The sequence below is a fragment of the Tenrec ecaudatus genome, chromosome 10, assembly GCF_050624435.1.
Source record: "Tenrec ecaudatus isolate mTenEca1 chromosome 10, mTenEca1.hap1, whole genome shotgun sequence".
Lineage (NCBI taxonomy): Eukaryota > Metazoa > Chordata > Mammalia > Afrosoricida > Tenrecidae > Tenrec > Tenrec ecaudatus.
In genome coordinates, this window is record NC_134539.1 from 109,989,969 (window position 1) to 110,011,170 (window position 21,202).

Sequence of the window (21,202 nt, forward strand, 5' to 3'; positions counted from 1 at the left end):
TTTTTTAATGCTTCTTCCCCACACTATCAGGGCCCCAGTTTGAACTCTCAAATCCAGCTAGACTGGCGTGTGTACATTGGTACAGATAAGAGCTCTTGACACAGGGAATCCAGATTAGATCAACACCTCAGAAACAGTAGGGGGAGTACCGATGACGAGCGCGCGGCTTGCAGCAACCATAGGGAGTGACGATTCCACGAGAGTCTGGAAGGGGTGTGGGCTGATAGCAATGATGGATGAATAACCCCTCTTGAGGGGGATGAATAACAGAACTGTGGGTGAAGGGATGCATCGGATGGTGAGAGATGAAAACTAATGATGACGCATTATGGGTTCACAAGGGTGGTAGGGTGGGGGAGGGAGGGAATAAAGAGGAGCTGATATCAAGGGGTTCAAGTAGAAAGAAAATGTTTTGAAAATGATGGCAGCATCTGTACAAGTTGGCTTGATATGATTGATTGATGGATTGTTATAATATCTGTAAGACTCCCCAATAAAATGATCAATTAAAAAAAGAGATGTCATTTCTTTTTCTATGCCCCATAGAATTGTGCTCTGCAATATTCTAGCGTTTGTATTTTCTGGACCAGGACTTCTAACTGAGGGTTGTGCCTCATTAGTAGGCCATGTACTCAGTTTAGTGTGTTGTCGTCTTCGTCTTCTCCCCTAAGGGAGAATGGGAATCGCGGTGTGCAGCGACAGGGGTGTGTTAGAGAAGATACAGATATGGTGAGTGCAGGACTAAGAATAGGGCACTTGATCTTTTGTTCCCTGGAACGTATTGGTATTCTGGTATATGGTGAACAACTTGACCAACCCTGAATAGCTTGGTTAATTTTTTTATTATTTTATTGGGGGTTTGTACAACTCTTATCACAATCCATAAATCCATCCATTGTATCAAGCACATTTGTACATAGGTTGCCATCATTTTCAAAACATTTTCTTTCTACTTGAGCCCTTGGTATCAGCTCATTTTTTCCCTCTCCCACCCTCCATCATGAACCCTTGATAAATATTTTTTTTTTACATGTCTTACACTGACCGATGTCTCCCTTCACCCACTTTTCTGTTGTCCATCCACCTGAAGTTAGTTGTGAAGCAAGATGTAAGAGAATATTTACAACATAAGGATTTGAATCTCTCAACAAAGTGTATCACAATGTTTTTAAAAAGAATATTAGCAATGAGTTACTTTTCAAGTTTATAATAATTGGTACTAAAGGTGATTATTAGAAGAAAACAAAGAAAATGAAAAATATAGAAACATGTTCAAGTTCAGGTGCTACATCTGGAAGTATAAATAGTAACAGTGTTGAAGAAAACATTGACTTTGAAGTGAGTTCAGGAAAGAAAGAAAGATATGTGAGACTATAATGAAGATTGTTTAAAATATGATTTTAATAAATATGTGAAAGCTAACAAAAATGACAAACCTCAAGGATTGTATGTAATGATATCTTTGAAAATAAAATTATAAAACCTGCAAAAGAGCTTGGAGAAACAGAATGCTAAATTTGTTGATAAGCTCAAGATTTTTCCAAGAAAGATAAAAATGACAAGCTATTAGCAATACTTCTTAGTTCTCTGGCAATTGCAAAGTATTATAACTGTAATTAATTTGCATATCCTATGATAAGAGAAGATGCTTCTCACAGCTGATATAAAAATTACTTCTTCAAGCTGAACAGAAATACTGTGTGTGATTTTTAAATGAAAAAGCTGATAAAAAATAGTCTCTTAATTATGCAACTTGTGAGGGGATTTCAAAATGGATGGGGAACGCCTCTGGTCTTTTTATTAATAGATCATTTATTGGGGCTCTTACAGCTCTTATAACAATTCATACATCAATTGTAACAAGCACACTTGTACATATGTTGCCATCATCATTTTCAAAACATTTTCTTTCTACTTGAGCCCTTGGTATCAGCTCCACTTTTTTTCTTTCCCTCCCTCCCCCAGCCTACGGTCTTTTCGTTCCATTTTTTCATGAAACTTTCTGAAACCCCTTTTTGCCCGATGTGGACTGTTATGGGTCATGCAGAAAGAAAACATAGTGATGATAGTCTCTGTAGAAGGTTGAGAAGATGAGCCAGGGAGGGAAGACTGACAAGCTCAAAGAACGAGGAAGCTCGAAGTCCAGAAGCTGGTGGAAGAACAGGAAGTTAGCACTGAGGCAATAGCTACCGCAGCTGGGGGCTCCCATGGGTTGGCATTTTCCATTGACAGTGAACATCGTGCCCTCGCAGCCCATCAGCTTGATGGGTGCCAAAAGCATTGCCTGAAGATCAGGCAAATCAAGATCAAAGAGCTAATTTTTCCATTAGACTGTTAAGCAAGATTGAAGCTAAATGAAGGCATTTTCATGGAATTATAACCAGAACCAGTCTCGGATTGACTAGTAAGATCCGGAGCGCAAAGTTCATTCAGAGCAGTGGTTGCCAATCCCTTCTCAGCCTGTTGGCGAAGATCAGATGCACAACAGCAGATTGCAATTCGAGGCAGAAGTCAGCTCAGATGCTTGCATCTGTTTTGTTCTTGGTTTGCGGTGGGGCATTATAGAGGGGTGATTTTGAAAGCCTTCTCAAAGGGCATAGGGCAGTCATGAAGACCTACTAGGAAGAAGTTTTAAGAAAATTGAAAACTGCATCAGTGAGGGAAAGTTGCACTGAAGGGGGGGAAAAAAATCCACCACAACAAAGTACTTGCTTATTCATCCAGAGTCACGAGGAGGGACCCAGAAGGATTTGTTGGCCACTCCTGCCCCATCCACTTTGTAGTCCTGTTCTTGCCCCTTCTGTTTAGTCCCAGAACTCAAAGAACACGTAAAAGGAATCTGATTTGAATTCTCCCAGGATTCCAAAGCTGCCATTTCAATGTGGTGTACAGGATCAAAGAGCACAGAATTCTTCAGGGAAGGGTGGGAGAAATGGGAACACTATCCAGAATCGTACAGACCCAGGTGGAGGAGAGGTCCAGAAGCAGTAACTTCACATTTTGATATGCCTGTTTCATAAGGGTTTCTGTGAGTTTGTAGTAATACTTTTTGACTTACCTTCGAATTCAAAAGTACAAAAGCAAACAGTGATATATTTTGACATGTCAAACATACTTAAAGATTTTAATTACTGTTGGGGCAAACAGAGCTCCCATTGGCTCTATCGTGACCTCTTTATGTTCTCCAACATGTCACACAGAAGAGAATATTTTTGGTACAGACCATGGAAATCAAGGAAAATTGGAAAAATTGTACTTTCTCACTTGCTCAAATTTGTAATCCTAAGATTCTGGATTGCAGGGGGAGGGGGACAGGCATAAAAAAGGATAAAACTTCTATTTGTTTTTCAAAATTCTGAGGAAATTCTTGAGTTAAACATAGTGCTAAAGAACATGAGTTATTAGCGTCGTGGTGCCATTGCGTAGAGCTCAGCCAACAGCCACTCTCGGTTCCACGGAATTGAGCACGGCCCAGACTAAGTCACTGCTGTGGTTGAATCCATTGGGGCAGCTGTGATTTTATGTTTTATTTGATTTTATCTGATTGTGCTTTCGGTGAAAGTTAACACAGGAAATTCCTTTCCCATTTAGCAGTTTGACCATGAAGTGCTTATTCCTTGACATAGGTACATTCTTAGAGAAAGACAGACAGACACAGAAGTGCTGAGGGGAAGGAGAGTGGTCCGTGTCAGTCAGAAAAGGAACTTGGGGAATGTGTGGAAATCTGAAATCTACTTGATCTGTACATCATAGGAATTGGCTGTGTACTGACTCTTATATTTGAAGTTATATGTATGTAAGTAAATTAGAAGAAACACCCTCTGTAGATAATCTACAGTGTTGACTTTTTATTTCTGATTTGACCCAAGGGTTGTGTAAGAGAATTTTCAGTCTAGGCTATTTTATATTATTTCTATCTTTTGGGACAAAGATATAGTCTCTATTGCCTGTGTGTGTATTTGTGTATTTGCATATTAAATAAACTTTATTAACTTATATAGTTCATTTGTATATTTTATAATAACTTTTTGATTTGAAATAATTTTAGATTGACAGGAAAGTTTCAGGAAACAAGGACAAAGAATCCCTGCATACTCTTATCCCAGACTCTCCGATTGTTAATGTTTTGCTTCATTTACTTCAAAGGTTCTTTCTCATCTTCACTTTCTTCCACTTTGTCTCTCTCATACCCACACATACACATTTTTCTGAGGCATTTAAAAATAATATGTACTTATTTTGGCCTGCTCCTCTGCCGTAGACTAATAGAGGAAGCTACAGATCCCTGCACTTGCTGTGCTTCATTTCTCCTTTCGTGTTGCAGATTTTGCTTTTTGCATTTTGAAGATGCATAAAATCATGGCGGTCACAGCCTCCTTGTGTATTAAACACCCCTTTGCTTCATTTCATAGCTTTCACCCTAAGATTAGCCTTCAGTGATGGTGCTGTGTCCTTCAGAGTGCCATACGAAGCAGGGGCTCACAGGCTGTCTGTTGGCTAGCATCAGAAATGTCAGGAAAGGCTTTATTACACGCCAGTGGTTTTCAGGTGCTCTGAGTCTCAGAAACCTGTGTTCATTCTCAGTAATTTTTGAAGACTCCTCAGAAGGTTTGTTGATTTTTAAGGACTTTTGTTTAAGTGACTTGCATCTATTAATATTTACTGTTTACTTTTCTAGAAATAAAAATTGAATATTTAAATTGTACATGCTAACTCACTTAAGAACAGTAATAAACTCACTGTGTATTAACATATCTTAGCATAAAAATCTTCTGCAACCCAAGCGGAAGTGAAAACGACATTGTTTTACACATTCACGGCTTCTTTAATTCGTGGTTTAGAGGGCATCTGGATGTTCGTATCTGCATTTGGATTCAATCTGTTGCAGTGTTGTTTTGGTCCAAGCAGATGAATAAAGCCTAGCTTCGCACAGATCAGTAGTGAAAAAGGAGAGTATATGTAACCCTCTCCTAGAAGCGAGGATATTCTTGTTGATAGCATACCAAAACTCAGCAGGAGGTCGTTTCACAAAGGTTGATGGATAGATGGAAACCGCATCAATGCAACTGAAAACTCGGGCATATGAAAGCCCATTGGTCAGTCTTGCTTTTTGAATGGATCATTGAATTATGTATAATTAGTCTCTTTTTTGGGATACCCTGTGAGGTATCTTGGTGAGGGTCTTGGTGATTCCCAGAGATACTCCAAGCGCACTTGGAGAACTGCAAACCACACAGCTGCATCTGACTACACACGGATGTGTCTGTGAACCCATGATTTGATGCCAGACCATAGTGTTATGTCGTGCCTGACAGTAAATATAGTAAGCACTTACCTATTCTGCACCTGTATGGTGGTAGGCACAGGGAGGGACTCAAAAGAACCTCTGTGGAAAGGAAGACTGGATTGTGAGACTGAATTGAACTCTCTCCGTCGATCAGAGTTCACAGGCTAATTGGAAAGATAGAACCTACGAGATGTAACAGTCGAGCAGCAGTTGACTGTTCCAACTGTGGTTTGCAGACTCTACCTGCAATTGTCTAGCGTTCTGAAAAGGAAGTTAGTTGTGTGTATGAACAGTGAAAGAAGACTAGGAGGACAGCCTGAAAAGAGGATTTAATTAACAAAATAGAAACCTGAAAAAGGACACTTATTAAAAAACAGAAGTAGTGATGAAGATGGTATTTTCCTGAGAAACTTTTAAGAACTACTAGCTCCAAGAGTGACTGATGGGAATTAGTGGGAAAAGAATGAATTCCCAGGGCTATGGTACAAGTCTCAAAAACTAGAAAGAAGAGTAATCTCATTTTTATAGAAAATAAAGAACCACTGTTATCTCACTAGCTTTTTAAAAAAAATCATTATATTGGGTCACAAGCTTCTTATAAATAAAAATCATCTGACTAGTTGATTTAGATTTTACTTATGTCTTAAACGCTGTGTTATCAGATGCCCCTGAATTCTAGGATACCTCCTGGGGTCTTCCCACTCATGTATACTGATGGGACCTTTTCCCTCAACTCAGAGGAGAGTAATTGATTATCTTTTATCTTTTAGACATTAACTCAGTAGGTATTAACCCAGTTAAAGTAGTAATTTGTGGTAGAAAGTCTCTCTGTATTGTCATTCTCCATACCAAAGCTCCTTTATAATGTGTGATCCACAGGATAGTTCACTGACCCATCATTGTTAGCTAAAGAGAGGAAAAATAATAACTTTGTCCTTTTGATAGAAATTCCAGTCTCTTAAGATCACAGATTCCCCCCTCCTCCATTCACATTACATAATACATACAACTACCTCATGAGACCTAGTGTTTTACAGGCACATGCTTCTGTCGCAAGTGTTTTCCTTAGGGAGGGAGGTATGCCTGACATCAAAATCTGTGCATGATTTCACCCTCTTGTTCGTTTGTTCTTTCTTTCTTTATGAAGACCTGAAGATGAGCTGTTTTTACAAAGACTTTCTAGAGGTTTGTCGGTGGGAAAGGACCCCAAAGCTTCCATTTTCTACAAAGAAGAAGGAAATAAAAAATTTCAGGAGAAGGATTATATGGCAGCAGCTGTGTTGTATACTAAGGTAAGACGCTCCAGGCCCAGCAGGAGGAGCCACCTCAGTAATTTAATAATGTTTATTTCTTTAGAAGATTGAGCCAAGTTGCTGAAGTTACAGCCAGTGGTAGTAGCTCTATCTGCTATTTGTGATTTGGATTTCTGCTGTTGAGCATGTTCTGAAATAGGGGTAGTTTGTATCACGCCGACTTACACATACTCTCCTCACACACTTATGGTCTGTCTTGTTATTGGATCTCCATACTTACTACAGTAAAAATCTATCCAACTCTTGCACGTTGATGATGTGCATCTCGCAGTGACAAACTGCTGGGTGCAAGGCAAGAGTACGGCTCTTGTGATGGTTAAGCTTGCATGATTTTGGTGGATAGACAGTTATTTAAGGGTATGATTTGGCAGTCCTGAAACGATGTGGTCATCCTCCATTTTTACAGAATGCTAGTTTTTGCATAACAACCTGGTCTTTGAAACCTATCTGCCAATAAGTGAAGAGTATATGGTTATCCTGAATTCTATCAAAGCACTCTTGCTTCTTTTCCCTTCCTATATCCTTCAACCACTTGGAGCAATCAGTCGAGGGGACCCATGTGGGGGAAAGGCCAACCCCCCCACCTCTAATCACAGGTTCGATAGGCACAATTGTACGGTTGTGATATATAAACATTAAAGTCATCGAGAGCATGAGAGATAGAAGAGAGATTGAAATAATGCAGTCAGACACATTTCATGGTAGCATGCTCAGCTCAGCCCCGCTTGGTGGTCCACGTGGAGATAGGGGAGGGAAAAAGGAGGACAAGGGGAAAGGGAACAGGGGAGTGAGGACCGGAGAAGAGAGGGGGAACCGATGAGAGGTCAACGGAGGAGCAGAGAGAGAGAACTCTTTATTGCTAACCCAGGCCTACATACCTTTTAGGGGAGTGCAAGCCCACTAATTACAGGTAAAGACATACGTCACAGGAAGGGGTTGCATTGTGGGTTACACAGCAATGAGAGGGGGACAATCTAGGGATATACACGCAATAGGAAGAGGACGGATTGGGGGTATACATGTGACAAGATGGGCGGATCCTAGATTCAGGATGTCAGCCTAACTGGACATCACTGAACCCTTTTGACCTTTCTCTGTTTCTCCATAGAAACTCGTTCTCTGGTTCTCCATAGGGTGTAAAAGCTAATGGTCACAAGCCTTTAGGGAGAAGCATCCCATTATCCTTAACAGCAGGGAGGGGAACTTACCAGTCCAGACAGTTGTCTGGCAACTGACTGCCTTCAGGGAGGTGGCTTGACAATCATTTACCACTAGCTGCAAGCAGTGTCCTCAGTATAACATATTTGGGGGAGATGATTTGGGAGAAATCTTTCTGTTTCCCACAGACCCACACCTGCCTCGGTCTTGCCTGTCAATTCTCACTGGATTGTCTGAATGGCTGAAGGAGACTGTTAGTTTCATAGTCCTGATTTGGAAAACTGCCAGACCTTGCTTAGTCATTGTCCACCATCCAGCTGGACTCCACATGGAACTTCAAATGCTCTCCTAGTTTGAGTGGCAGCCAGCAGGTGTTTCTTGTGTGGCAATGATTTAGTCCGCACCGAGCTAAGTTTCGAAGAGAGTCCATGGCTTTTAATAAGCTGTTACTGCTATTGTCCTACTTCCGTCTTAGGACAAGACCCCCCTGAGAGTCTGCATCGCTTAACTTTTATAAATTAATTTATTTAATAGCTTGTTTTTAACACTTTCATTGATATAGATGAGTTGCATATCATATATTTCAATACTTCCATTGCATTCAGAAGACTTGTGCAACCATCACTACAATCAATTCCAGGACATTTCTTCTTGCTGGTTCTCATTTGTTTAGCTCCCCATTCCCTGCCAGCCTCCCCTGTCATGGCTCTTGAATCTATTGGTCCAGGTGTTGTCAATATAGGTTTACTTAATCTGGGTTTTATATAGAAAAAAAATAAACAAAATCAAAATAGAATACAAGCAAACAGCCCAACAACAATGAAACCTAGAAAAATCTCAATCAATAACAAAGCAAAAAATATTAAAAACTGGAACAGTCCTGCATTGGGTCAAGAGGAGGGGCATCACTGACAAGGGGTACGTTTGACACGACTGTAATGACAGTAGTGCACTCTGCAGTGTACTCTGTGGTGCCTTCCATAACTTTTAAGAGGTTTCTGTGAACTTGAAGGAAGAGTGTACCAATCCCTTATGATTTCATACATTTTAAAAAATAATAAGAGGACATTTGAAAGGTACCCTGAAAAAAATTTTTTAATTAAATTAAATTTTTTTTTTTTTAAAAGAAAGGTACCCTAGCTTGGAGTCTTGAATAGGCCTATGCTTAATTAAAGTTTGAAAATAGTGTGCCAAAAACAATCCAGGCCTACAACAGTAGCTTGTATTGCTATTAAGCCCTGCTTTGTAGCGTTCCAGCAAAGCATTTGGCTAAATAATGTCAGCTTTCGTGGTTACTGAAGGGTTCAAAGCCATCAGGTGTGATGATCCAGTGATGAATGGCTTCTGGGTAGTTCCTTCTCAGAGCTAATCTTTTAGACTATGCATGTGCATCAGAAATCGGACAGCCTGGGAAGTTTAAGATGGAAAGGGAAGTCGGGCAAAAACTGAAGGGTCTACGCTGGGTGTGGGGAGAAATGTGCCTTCCTTCCTGTTCATGAAGCTCATATGTTGGTAATTATGGTACTTTTGCAATTTTCTATAAAACTATTTTTTCCTTTAAAAAATATTTGTTGTTTTGGTCTGGTTGTAAAATCAATACCATCTATACTCAAATATAAGCCGACCCGAGTATAAGCCAATGTACCTAATTATTACCTGGGAAACCAGAAAAACTGATTGACTCGAGTATAAGCCTAGGGTGGAAAATGCAGAAGCTACTGGTGAGTTTCAATAATCAAAACAAATGAAAATAAAATTACTAAAAATTGAGACTTCAGTGAGGTAATGTATTTAAATATTTATTTTAAATAAAAAACTAAAAGGACAAGTCATTTAACATTAGTAAACCAGCACAGTATGTGGAAAATAGGTTCAACAAAAACAAGAAGGATATCAACAATGATACCTTAAGAGTACTGTTCCCTGAGCTCAATCAGCAACCAAGCTAAAATGTAAAGAGTTAAAATCCTTCAAAACTGGATTCCTCATCATCATCCATATCCCAATGCAGAGCTTCAGCTGGTGTGAGGTCATCATAGACACTGTCTTCACTGAGATGGCCGTCATCACCATCACTGCTGTCATTTTCATACAAAGCGCAGTCTTCACTGCCATCCACAGCATGACTAATACTACATTTCTGGAAGGCACGTCACACCATGTCTTCTGGAATGCCTTCCCATGCATCTCGAACCCACTTTGCTATTAACTCTATGTCAGGCTTCATGAGATTTTCTCCTCTTGTTAGTCGGGCTTGACCAGATGACATCCATTCATGCCACATCTTTCGCACACAGTCTTTAAAAGGCTTATTCAAAGATAACATCCAGAGGTTGCAGTACAGATGTAAGCCCACCTGGAATAAGAGCTAAAGTAACTTTACTAGATTTTGCCAATATTTTTATGTCATCCGATAGGTGGGCTCTGAACATATCCCAAACAAGTAACGATGGCTTTTTCTTTAAGGCTGCTCCTGGTCGTCGGTTCCAAATTTCTTCCAGCCGTTTTTTTTGTTCCGTCTTCATCTATCCAGCCTTTAACATGTGCACGCCCAGCAATTCTTGGTGGGAAATTGATCTTTTTAGGCAAGGTCTTTCTTTTAAAAATAATTACAAGGACGCAGCTTAGTTCCATTAGCCAAACATGACAGAACTGTAAAGTGTTTTTCTTTCATTTCCTGTGGTTTTGAGAAAAATGTTTTTTTCTCCTAAACTTGCCACAGTTCTGTTGCTTGGAAGATCAAGTCATGGCAGTTTCATCCATATTCCCAATATCTGCCAGGTCATAATTATAAATCCTTTGTTTATAATAAATGACTGGAATGGCATTTTTTTTCTTCAAGGTCTTGTGGCAATTTCTGGGAAATCTTTGTTCTTTGTCTCGAACATAGTAGGCCAAGCCAAACCTATTCATGAAGCTGGGTACACCATCCTGCTGATGCAGCAAATTTTTCAATGCCTAGTGCTCTATATTTGTCATCCTTAGCCATTTGTAGAGCACGTATGTGGATTCCCACGCGTGTTACGCAGTAACCATTTTGACGACACTCCATAACCCATTTATGCAATTCACTCTCTAGAGCCCCATAAAAAGACGTTAAACCATGACGAGCTTTTTTAGCTTTTGGCATCTGTTCCAAGTCAGCCTTCATTTTCCGCCACTCCCTGCTTTTCGTCAACACAGAATTCCCTACTTGCAATACTGTTATTGCTCTCTTTTTTTCACATTTTATTAGGGGCTCATACAACCCTTATCACAATCCATACATATACATACATCAATTGTATAAAGCACATCTGTACATTCTTTGTCCTAATCATTTTCAAAGCATTTGCTCTCTACTTGAGCCCTTTGCATCAGGTCCTCTTTTTTTTCCCCCTCCCTCCCTGCTCCCCCCTTCCTCATGAACCCTTGATAATTTATAGATTGTTATTTTGTTATATCTTGCCCTATCCCGAGTCTCCCTTCCCCCCCTTCTCTGCCATCCGTCTCCCAGGGAGGAGGTCACATGTGGATCCTTGTAATCGGTTCCCCCTTTCCAACCCACTCACCCTCCACTCTCCCAGCATCGTCCCTCACACCCTTGGTCCTGAAGGTATCGTCCACCCTGGATTCCCTGTGCCTCCAGCTCCCATATGCACCAGTGTACAACCACTGTTACTGCTCTCTTCTGCTCTTGACACAACCTTCATTTTGAAACCAGCCTCATATGACTGGTGTTTTTGTTTTGGTTCAAGAGTATCATTTATAATAGGATAAAAAAATAAGACTTTGAAAAAGGACTTTCATGGTAATTCTCCCTTCCGCACCCCTGCGCCCCCCCTCCCCCCGTGATGTGTTAGCCGGGAGGAGTGGGGGGAGGTCCGTGTGGGCGGGGGATGCAGGATATGAATTAGCACAGAGACCAGAGGGGAGAGACGGAGCATAGCCACAGACACATCCTTACCAGTTCAGCTGCTGGCATAAGTGAGTCACTACGGGTGCTTCTGCGAATTGGAGCTGTCCACGTCATAGGACAGCTCTGATTGGTTAGATGTGAATAAACAAACATTCAAAGCCCTGCAGTGTCAGCGGGGCTTTGAATGAACAGCGGAGAAATGACAATAACCCGCAAGATAACAGGCACTCGTCCCATTACCTCGGGGGCCCCACTGACCCGTGTATATGCCGAACCCCAGTTTTTCAGCACAAAAAATGTGCTTATACATGAGTATATACAGTATATTTTTTACTTTGGAAAATGTAGAGAAGCAGAAAGAGCCAAAATAATCTCATAACTAGTGATAGACAGTGTTAACATTTCTGCCTCTATCCAACCAGTCTGACTCTTTCCTCTGGAAATAGGTTTTTCTTTGACAAAAGTGGGATCATACTGTACTTACTATTTTGCAACCTGTTTTTCTCCCCCTTAACAATTTATTGTGACCATTTCCTCATGTTACTGTTTCCTACCATAACATGAATTTTTACTGCTGGCTTAATGTTCCGCTAAGCACAGACTGTACTTGATTTTACCATCTGATGCTGGCAAAAAGAGGAGTCGTGGTGTTGGAGTGGTTAAAGCACTCAGCGGGTAACTGGAAGGTTGGCGGTTCAGACCAGCAGCCACCCCAGGAAAGGAAGATGTGGCAGTCTGCTTCCAGAAAGACACCAGCCATCCCTGCGTGGCAAGAGGGTTGCCTTGAGTCCACTCAACAGCGATGCGTTTGAGGTTGGAGGTTTTTAGAGTGCTGCCAAGTTGTTTGGTAGCTTCGTGCTGCAGGGACTGCCTTTCTACATAAATACTCTTTTCTTCAGATAAATTAGAGGGACAGTTGCTGACTTAAAGGGAAAGTATGTTTTAAGGCCTTAGGTCCTTGATGTTGACTTGTTCTCCAGGAAAGAACTAGTTAGCATCCCTTCCAGCAGGCTATGGAAATAGTCGTTTTTCTCCATATCCTAAGTCAGTACTAGTTATTGGTGGTTATATAGGTGCTAGTAGTAGTAATAGAGCTCTCCTGTTCCTAAGCCACCTCATTCCACTTCTCCACTGTTGCATGCAGTATCTTCTCAAGAACACAAACTCATTTTATATAGTTGATATCATGTTGCAAAGTTGTGTATTTGGAAAGCTTTTTTTTCCCCTTAACAATAATCTTGAAGACCATTCCACATCCATACATAAAGAGCATCTTCATTCCTTTTTATGACTGCATGATATTTCATTATATGGATGTATCATAACTTATTTTACCCAATGTCTTACTGATTAACATAGGAAATTTCCTGTCTTTTGCTATGTCCAACAATTCTGTAATGAGAAACTTAGAACATGTCTTTTTTCACATCTCTTCAGTATAAATGATTACATCTATAAAATAAATTTCCAGAAGAGGAGTTGCTGAGTCCATAAGCATATATATTTATACTTTTGATATACATAATGCTGAATTGGCCCTCTGTAATTATAGGTTCAATGTACACTCTGACCAGCAACGTGACACTGCCCATTATTATCTCACTGGCCAATTCAGTGGACACATTTCATTTTTACGATCACCAATCTAAAAGGGAAAAATGGTATCTCAGTAGAATTTTAATTAGCATTTAGTTGGTAGGAATGAAGTTGAGCACTTTCCCATATGCTTAAGAACCATCTGTATTTCCCCTAAGAACTGCTTGTTCATATCATTTGCTGCTTTTCCTGCTGGATTACTGGTTGTCATCTTAGTGATAGGCAGGGGCCCTTGTGACAAAGTAAAGAAATTAGCCCTTTGCCTGTGGTAAGAGTTGGCAAGTATTTTTTCCAGTTCATTCTTTGTCTTTTGATATTACTTTTACTGGGTTTTGCTCTGAAGTAATTTTAAAATTTTTATATGGTTCCGTTTTTATTGACCCTTTTTCTTAGGACTTCCGAGTCTTGTGTCATACCGAGAATCCTGCATTCTAGCATGGCTTTATCGTTGTTAAGTGTCGTCTAGTCGGTTGTGACTCCTAGCAACCCTTTGTTCAACAGAACCAAATACCTCCCAGCCCTGCGCCGGCCTCACAACGGTCCTTATGTGCGAGCTCAGTGGGTCAGCCCTCTTTCATGTCGCTCCTACCAAGCACGAGTTCCTTCTCCAAGGACTGTCTCTTCCGACATGCCCAAGGATGTGAGACAAAGGCTTGCCATCCTTGCCTCTAAAGAACAATTTGGTTGTACTTCTTCCAAGAGACATTTGTTCACAGAAGCTGGAGATCACAAGATAGAATTTTGCAAGACCAACGACTTCATCATCATAAACACCTTTTCTAACAACGCAAACAGCGACCGTACACACGGGCGTCTCCAGATGGACCACACAGAAATCAAATTAACTCCATCTGTGGAGAAAAAAATCAGAGAGAAGCCCAATGCCAGCAGCTGAAACAGGCCCGAGGCTGACTGTAGAATAGACTCAATTGCTCATATTTAGTTTAGGTTGAAGCAGAAGGAAATTAAAATAAGTCCACAAGAGCCAACCTATGACCTTGAGTATATCCCACCTGTGACTTTCAAGAGCATCAGAGAACAGATCGGACGCATGGAGCTCTAATGCTGAGCTGTGGGAGGACATCGAGACCATCATACATGGAGAACGAAGAGTCAGTAGAAAGACAGGAAAGAAAGAAAGTGTCGGTCCAAGTGGGTCTTGGAAGAGAAGTGGGTTAGAAGAGACAGCTTTGCACTGGTCCTGTCGTTTCTAGTGCTGGAAAACTTTCAGTGATCCCATTTCACATTCAGTCCACTTGCACAACATCCTGATGAAGGGTTTATGGCAGAAAGAGCCGACTTAATTTTCCCTCAGTGGCTACTTATCTCCATACTTCATTAGATAATCCCCATCTCTTCGTCAGTGTGGCTTTATTTAGGGATATAGTTCATCCTTGCTGAGAGTAGACAAAGTGTATCCCTTTTGTGCTGCAATTTTCATATACTTGGCTACTGATATCTTACACATTTGCTCTTCACACACTGATTCACGGTGTTTCTTCGGTTGTGAATTCTTATTTGGTCCTTTGTCAGAGGCAGGATGATACCTTCACATATTGTCCTCCATTTTCCATTCACCTGCAGAATTGCTTATGGCATCCTGATGCCTTTTCTTCAGAATGCTTTGGATATTTATTTCCTCACAGGTGTGATCTAAGGCCGTTAGGAAAGAAGCGACAGCAGTGGGTCTCAGCCTTCCTTAGGCCGCAACCCTCTCATACGGTTCCTCATGTGGTGGTGACCCCCCAACCATAACATTATTGTCGTTGCTACTTCATCACTGTCATTTTGCTACTGTGATGAATCGGGTGACCCCTGTGAAAGGATTGTTTGACCCCCAAAGGGGTCGCGAGAACCACTGAGCTAAAGCATACAGCAGCTCAGTCACAGAATTCAGTAATCCCCTATTACCTGAAAAGGTGCTAGATACCTTTAACATGTTCATTCTTTTCCAGGGAGTGTCACATTCAGCGCCCAACACTGAGGACATCTCACTGTGTTATGCCAATCGCTCCGTGACCCTCTTCCACCTGGGTCACTATGAAGTAAGTATTCCGATGCCTGATGTTGTTAGAGAGAATCTCTCGGGGGTTTATCTGAATACTAGGCTCCAGAGTCTCATCCCTGCTGCCACATGTGAACACTGAATCAATCGCTTTTGGAGGTAGTTGGATTGGAAAGTCTGTTGGTACCATTGTCTGCGTACTGTCACTGCTACTACAGAAACGCTACAAGGGGATGGCGTTAGCAAACAAGCTTACCCTCTCACAGCGTGACTCTGCCTCTAGAGGCCAGCTGCGTCTCTCCTCAGCTCGGGAAGGAGGTCCTTCCTCCTTTCAGCTTCTTTGGGCCCAGTGTTCTTGGAGATCTTACTGTGTATCAGTCTTCTCTTGGCACAGGGATTCTCGGCCAAAGTGCATGTTTTCTTTGCTTGCTTCTCTCTCCTTTTATCGCTTGCTAGGATACAAATCGCAATTCAAGCCAGAGTGGGACTTAAGTACTGAATTCAAGATGAGACTTGGGGCTATGACCTCGAAGAAGGCTCTGACTCAAGATATACACCCTCTCTTATTCCTGCTTCATCAGCATGTCCAATGGCTAGGAATTGCAACACCTGTCACAGATTTACCCCAGATCACAAAGTGGAAAACAGTCACACAAAACTGGGAATCATGACCTAGGAAAGGTGGCACCTACTTTGAAGGGAACCCAATTCAGTCCATGATGCCCACTCAACATTTTTCTCCGTCTGATGTATTGTACCTGTCACAGGTGCTCGTTCAGAGTGGTGGTAGTTGACAGGAGTTACAGTACATTCCATAGAGACACGGGCTATATCCACTAGACAGCAGTTCTCCGTGTCAAGATCAGTTGTGAGCTATGTTGCTAACGTAATAATAGTTCCAGCTTCCAGATGTTCCCAACCTATTTATTTGTTTTTTCTTTTAACCAAGTAGAGCGTGTTTAAGACCATCCCTGTGATAATCTAGCTCAGCTGCAGTGTGCATTTTTGAGAGGGAAAGTGGGCAGTACACTGAAATGTCTCTGCATGACCCTGAAGGGGCAGCGCTTTCTCTGAGTGCCTTTTTCTCATCCTCCTCAGTAGACAGTTGCTTAAACCAGGAAGTGGCCACAGTCAGAGTGATATTTCAAGAGGGCAACTGAAGCCTTGTGGGTGATTGGTAATAGAGGGGTTAAAGGTCAAAGACATCACTGTGTCCCATCTGTTTTGAAACCTAGAAACTCACTTTGCACCACAGATCTAAGGACTGTTTGAATAGCCAAGCTATTGTCCTTAGGACTCAAAGAGAAGAGCAGGAATCTAACTTTATGTCCTAAGCAAAAGAGTCCTGGACTGTTGAGGACAGAACAAATCATTGAGCCTTTTGTAATCTCCCTGTACTTGTTAAGTGCCATCGAGTTGGCTTCAGCCTGCACACCAGAGCAAAACACTGCACGGACCACCCTTACAATTGATCCTATGCCTGAGCCCATTGATACGTGCTGTGTCTCTTCTCATGAGGGCCTGCCTCTTTTTCACTGCCCCTCTACTTTACCAAGCATGAGGTCCCTAGATTAATTAGTTTCTAAATGATTAGAATTAGTTTCAATAGTGATCACCACTCACTGAGGACTTATATTCCCAGATCTTTTTTCAGCTCATTGGACATATAATCTTGTTTTTTCCTTAAAACCACTTTGCGTGGTAATATTGCAGTTTTTCAGATGAGAAAAATCAAGACATTGAGGAACAGAGTCACTTGCTTAACAGCAAATAAGAGGCAGAGTTTAACGTCAGAGTCTCCTCTCTTAGTCACCGTGCTATAATTCTACCTGTACGACTCTTTTCTCCTTGAAAATAAAATGTTTGCAAAACCACTTTCTCAGATATTATTAATTGCTCAGAAGATCACAGGGGTAGAACATGACTTCAAGAACTAAGCACATGGTTATAGTTGCCCTGTTTTTAATCCTCTTTCCGTTTCCTGTAAATGTTTTTAAAAGATTTTTTCAGTCTTCATTGAAGAGTAGGGACCACGGGTCATTTGGAGGTATCCTTTCTGTTTACAGACATGTCTCGAAGACATCATCAGAGCACAGAGTCATGGGTACCCAGAGAGATTGCAACCCAAGATGATGTTCCGGAAGGCGGAGTGCCTGGTGGCCCTGGGGAGGCTGCAGGAAGCACGCCAGACCATCAGTAATCTTGAAAATATTTTCAGTGCCAAACCAGCAGTAGCAGTTTCCTACTCTCAGATTCTACAAAGGAAACTACCTCATCTGAAAACAAAGCTAGAAGGAAGGGGGATTCTCTCAGAAACCTTCCCAGCATCTCTCACCAAAGCTTTTAAGGATATGGACCTAAAGGAAGAGAGTGAGCAAATTCCCGGTGCATCGTCCTCGGTCGCCTTATGTGTAGACCCTCTGAAAGGCCGCTATCTGATTGCCACAAAGGATATTCTCCCGGGAGAGCTCCTGCTGAAGGAGGATGCTTTTGTGAGTGCCCTTAACCCAGGAGAAATGCCACAGCCCCACCCTGGCCCAGAGAGCAAGTGGGGCACCAGAGTCAGCCACGGGGACCTCCACTGCCACCGATGTCTGAAGCACACTTTGGCCATGGTTCCCTGTGATGAGTGCAGCTACGCCAAGTATTGCAGCCAGGAGTGCCGAGAGCAGGCGTGGGAGCTCTACCACAGTGCGGAGTGTCCCCAGGGGGCGCTGCTGCTCACACTGGGGATCTTCTGCCAAGTCGCCCTGAGAGCAACTCTTTTAGCTAGGTTTGAAAATGTTGAGAAAATCCTACGGAAGCTTGGTCGTGAGATCCGGAACAAGGACAACTGTCTGCCAGAAAGCAAGACACTCAGTTATGGCCCAGGGGAGAATGAGGAAAGTGATCAAAGAGTGGAGACCCCAATTCCTGGATGTGACATTCGTGGGAAATATGGGAAGAATTACAGCACTGTCTTCAGCCTTTTGCCCCATGCTGAACACCATAGCCCAGAGCACAAGTTCCTCTGTGCAATGAGCGTAACTGCACTGTGCAAGCGGCTAGAAGCAGCCAGACCCTGGGCCCTCGTGCAGGCTCAGAGGGCCTCCCCGGCAAAGGCAGCAGTGGCTCCTGGGTGGCCTGCAGAGGGGAGCATTTGGGGAGCGCTGATGCTGAGGCACATGTTGCAGCTCCAGTGTAATGCCCAGGCCATAACCACCATGCAACAGACAGGTACGAGGAACACTTCTTTTTCTGCCCTAGCATCTTCTCTTGTTTTATCATTTTATTGGGGGGCTCTGACAAATCTTATGACAATCCATCATTCTCTTGTATTAAGCACACTTGTACATTTGTTGCCATCATCATTTCCAAAACATTTTCTTTCTACTTGAGCCCTTGGTGTCAGCTCCCCTTTTTACCCCACCCTTGTGAAACCTTGATCAGTTATATGTTGTTGTTTTGTGTCTGACACGGTCCATTGTCTCCCTTCACCCACATTTCTGTTACCCGTCCCCTTAGGGGTGGGCTATGTATCCAACGTAACTGACATTTAGAGATGACAAACTACACGAAAACAGCTTTCAAGCCGATCCTTTCCCGTGTAAATGAGTGACGACTGCATCTGTGCTTCATGCCACCTCCCTCAGGAGAGGCTTCCTGGGAACGCTCTACTTTCACACAGTGGGCTGGCCTCCTCTTTCAGTGAGCGGGAGGCAGCAACGCCGGCTGTGTTGGTCATGGGTGGGGATTGGAGACAGGCAATATAATATATTCCCAGTTTTATGTGGTTTTCCAAACATATACATAAAGTACATAAAATGCTAGTAGCAAAAATACCAAAATCTGAGCCTTGATGAATTCTGAAAGTAAGAAATAGGAGTTCTTGCTTTGAGCTTCGCTGGGTTTGTTTGTTTTGCTTTGGTTTTTTTTTTTTTTTTTAAGTAAAAGCGCTTATTCCCATAGTGATAACATCATGCTAGTAATATTTTAAATGGCTGGTATTTCCCATCCTTTTAGGGAAAAACATATTTGAAAAAAAACTTCACAAATCAAGAGAAAAAATTTCTGTAAATGAGTCTATAGTAATAGATAGGGGGTTTCACAAAAATGTGTGGAGAAATTCTTTTTTTTTTTTTTTCATCACAAGTGTTTTGAACCCCGCCATGTTTGAAGCTCCTCATAGGTGAGCCGTGATGGCATAACGGGTTCCATGTAGGGCTGCTAACCATGTCAGCGGTTGGCAGCCCTCAGTGGCTCTGTAGAGATTTAGTCTTGGGAACCCGCAGGGGGCAGTTCGACTGCCCTGTAAGGTCATTACGAGTCCAAGTGGACTCGCTGGCAGTGAGTTTGTTTGTTCGTTTTTTCATGGATGAGCTGACTGTTCCTGTTAAGAATGTCCTTTGGAATGGCCCAAAAGAGGTAGACTCCAACTGTATTCTGTCTACAATCACAGCATCTATAACAAAATAACCCAGAAAGTGTCTGGCAAGACATATGATGTGATCATAAGCAAATCAATAGTATTAATTTTTTAGTTTCTTTTTAAAAATTTTAACCATCTGATTGGGAGCTCTTATAGATATCATAACATTCCATAGTTCAGTCACACCAAGCAGTATTGTACAGTTGCTACCACCATCAGTTTCAAATCATTTTCTTTCTTCTTGAACTCCTTGATATCACCTCCCTTTTATTTCCCCCCCCCCTGCCCCGCCAGTGCCCAATGCTAGTATTAATATGAAACCCTAGAATCCAGGTAAGATTCTTAGTCATAGGAACAGGGCATTTTATTCTTATCAAGCAGTCTCTCTACACTGAAATGCACCCTGCACGCTAGCTCCCAGAAGCACAGAGATGGTGTCTATAAACAATAAGGGTTAAACGTACAACTGGCAAACACTTTATGGTCGTGGGAAGTTTTAACGTGCCTTTGGTTTTTCTCACATATATTAAAATTAGGGTCTTAGAACCCAAGATAGCATCATAAGCTAGAGACCCAGTAGATACCTCTGTGTCCAAGCTTGTGTCCTATAGAGCAGAGGTCAGCAAACTTTTTTCCGTACCGGCACAAACAGTACGTTTTTTTTTATTGTATTTTTGACAGTAAATATTTTAGACGGCACAGGCCCATGTGCTCTCTGGTTTCTCCCTGACGTGGAGGGATAAAGACAGCCGCAAACAAGGCACTAACAAGTGAGCCTGGCAGGCTCCACGACGTCGTCTGTGCACGCTGAAAGTTGAATTCTTTACCAGTTTTCATAGGTTTGAAATGTTCTTTTTTGGGGTTTCTTCCAACCACTTAAAAATGTGAAAACCATTTTTAACCTCTGGACTATACACAAACACAGGCATCAGGCAGGATTTGGCCCAGCCGCCGGCTAGAGTTGGCCAGTTCCTGGAAGAGACATAAATCTGGCAACTCTAATTAAGAAACCAATTTGGAAAATAACAGACACCAAATTAGGAATATAGAAGAAAATGCAATCCATTTGTAAATTTGAAGAAAGTATCTCATATAAGCGTAGACTATTGAATTTGAGAATATTAAGTGGACAGCATTTTAGACAATATAAATTGCCTAACTTGCCCCAGAAGAAGACAAACACTTCCAGAAAGCCAATGAGTTGTGGAGGAAATGTTTAAACTTATCAAGACATTTCCATAAAACACGCAGGGTTCATTTTGCGTCTGATGTGTGAGTTCTTTAAAATTTTCAAGAAACAGATCATTTCCGAACTTCATAAATTTTTCCAGAATGTGGGAAAAACTAGTCCTTTCCTACTTCCTTTAGCCGAGAATACAAGCCACACATGAAGCTCACGTGACTAAAGGTGTCAGGCTCTTGAATGCATCACCCAGGGCACATCCAGATCAGTGCAGTAATAGTCTTCTATGGCCAAGTGGGGTTCTCCCAGGAACGCAGGCGGTCTGGACTTGGCTGGAATCAATGCAGAGGCATG

At 41.9% G+C, this 21,202-nt stretch overlaps 1 protein-coding gene across 2 annotated transcripts in view; it reads left to right on the forward strand.

Moving 5' to 3' along the window:
* Positions 1 to 21,202, forward strand: part of SMYD4 (SET and MYND domain containing 4) — a 45,208-nt gene that overhangs the window by 12,724 nt on the left and 11,282 nt on the right. For both annotated transcript variants that reach the window (XM_075561214.1, XM_075561215.1), the window contains exons 3-5: positions 6,435 to 6,579; positions 15,208 to 15,297; positions 17,324 to 18,473. In XM_075561214.1, the coding sequence (XP_075417329.1) occupies positions 6,435 to 6,579; positions 15,208 to 15,297; positions 17,324 to 18,473 (1,385 nt within the window). The remainder of the gene's footprint in view (positions 1 to 6,434; positions 6,580 to 15,207; positions 15,298 to 17,323; positions 18,474 to 21,202) is intronic.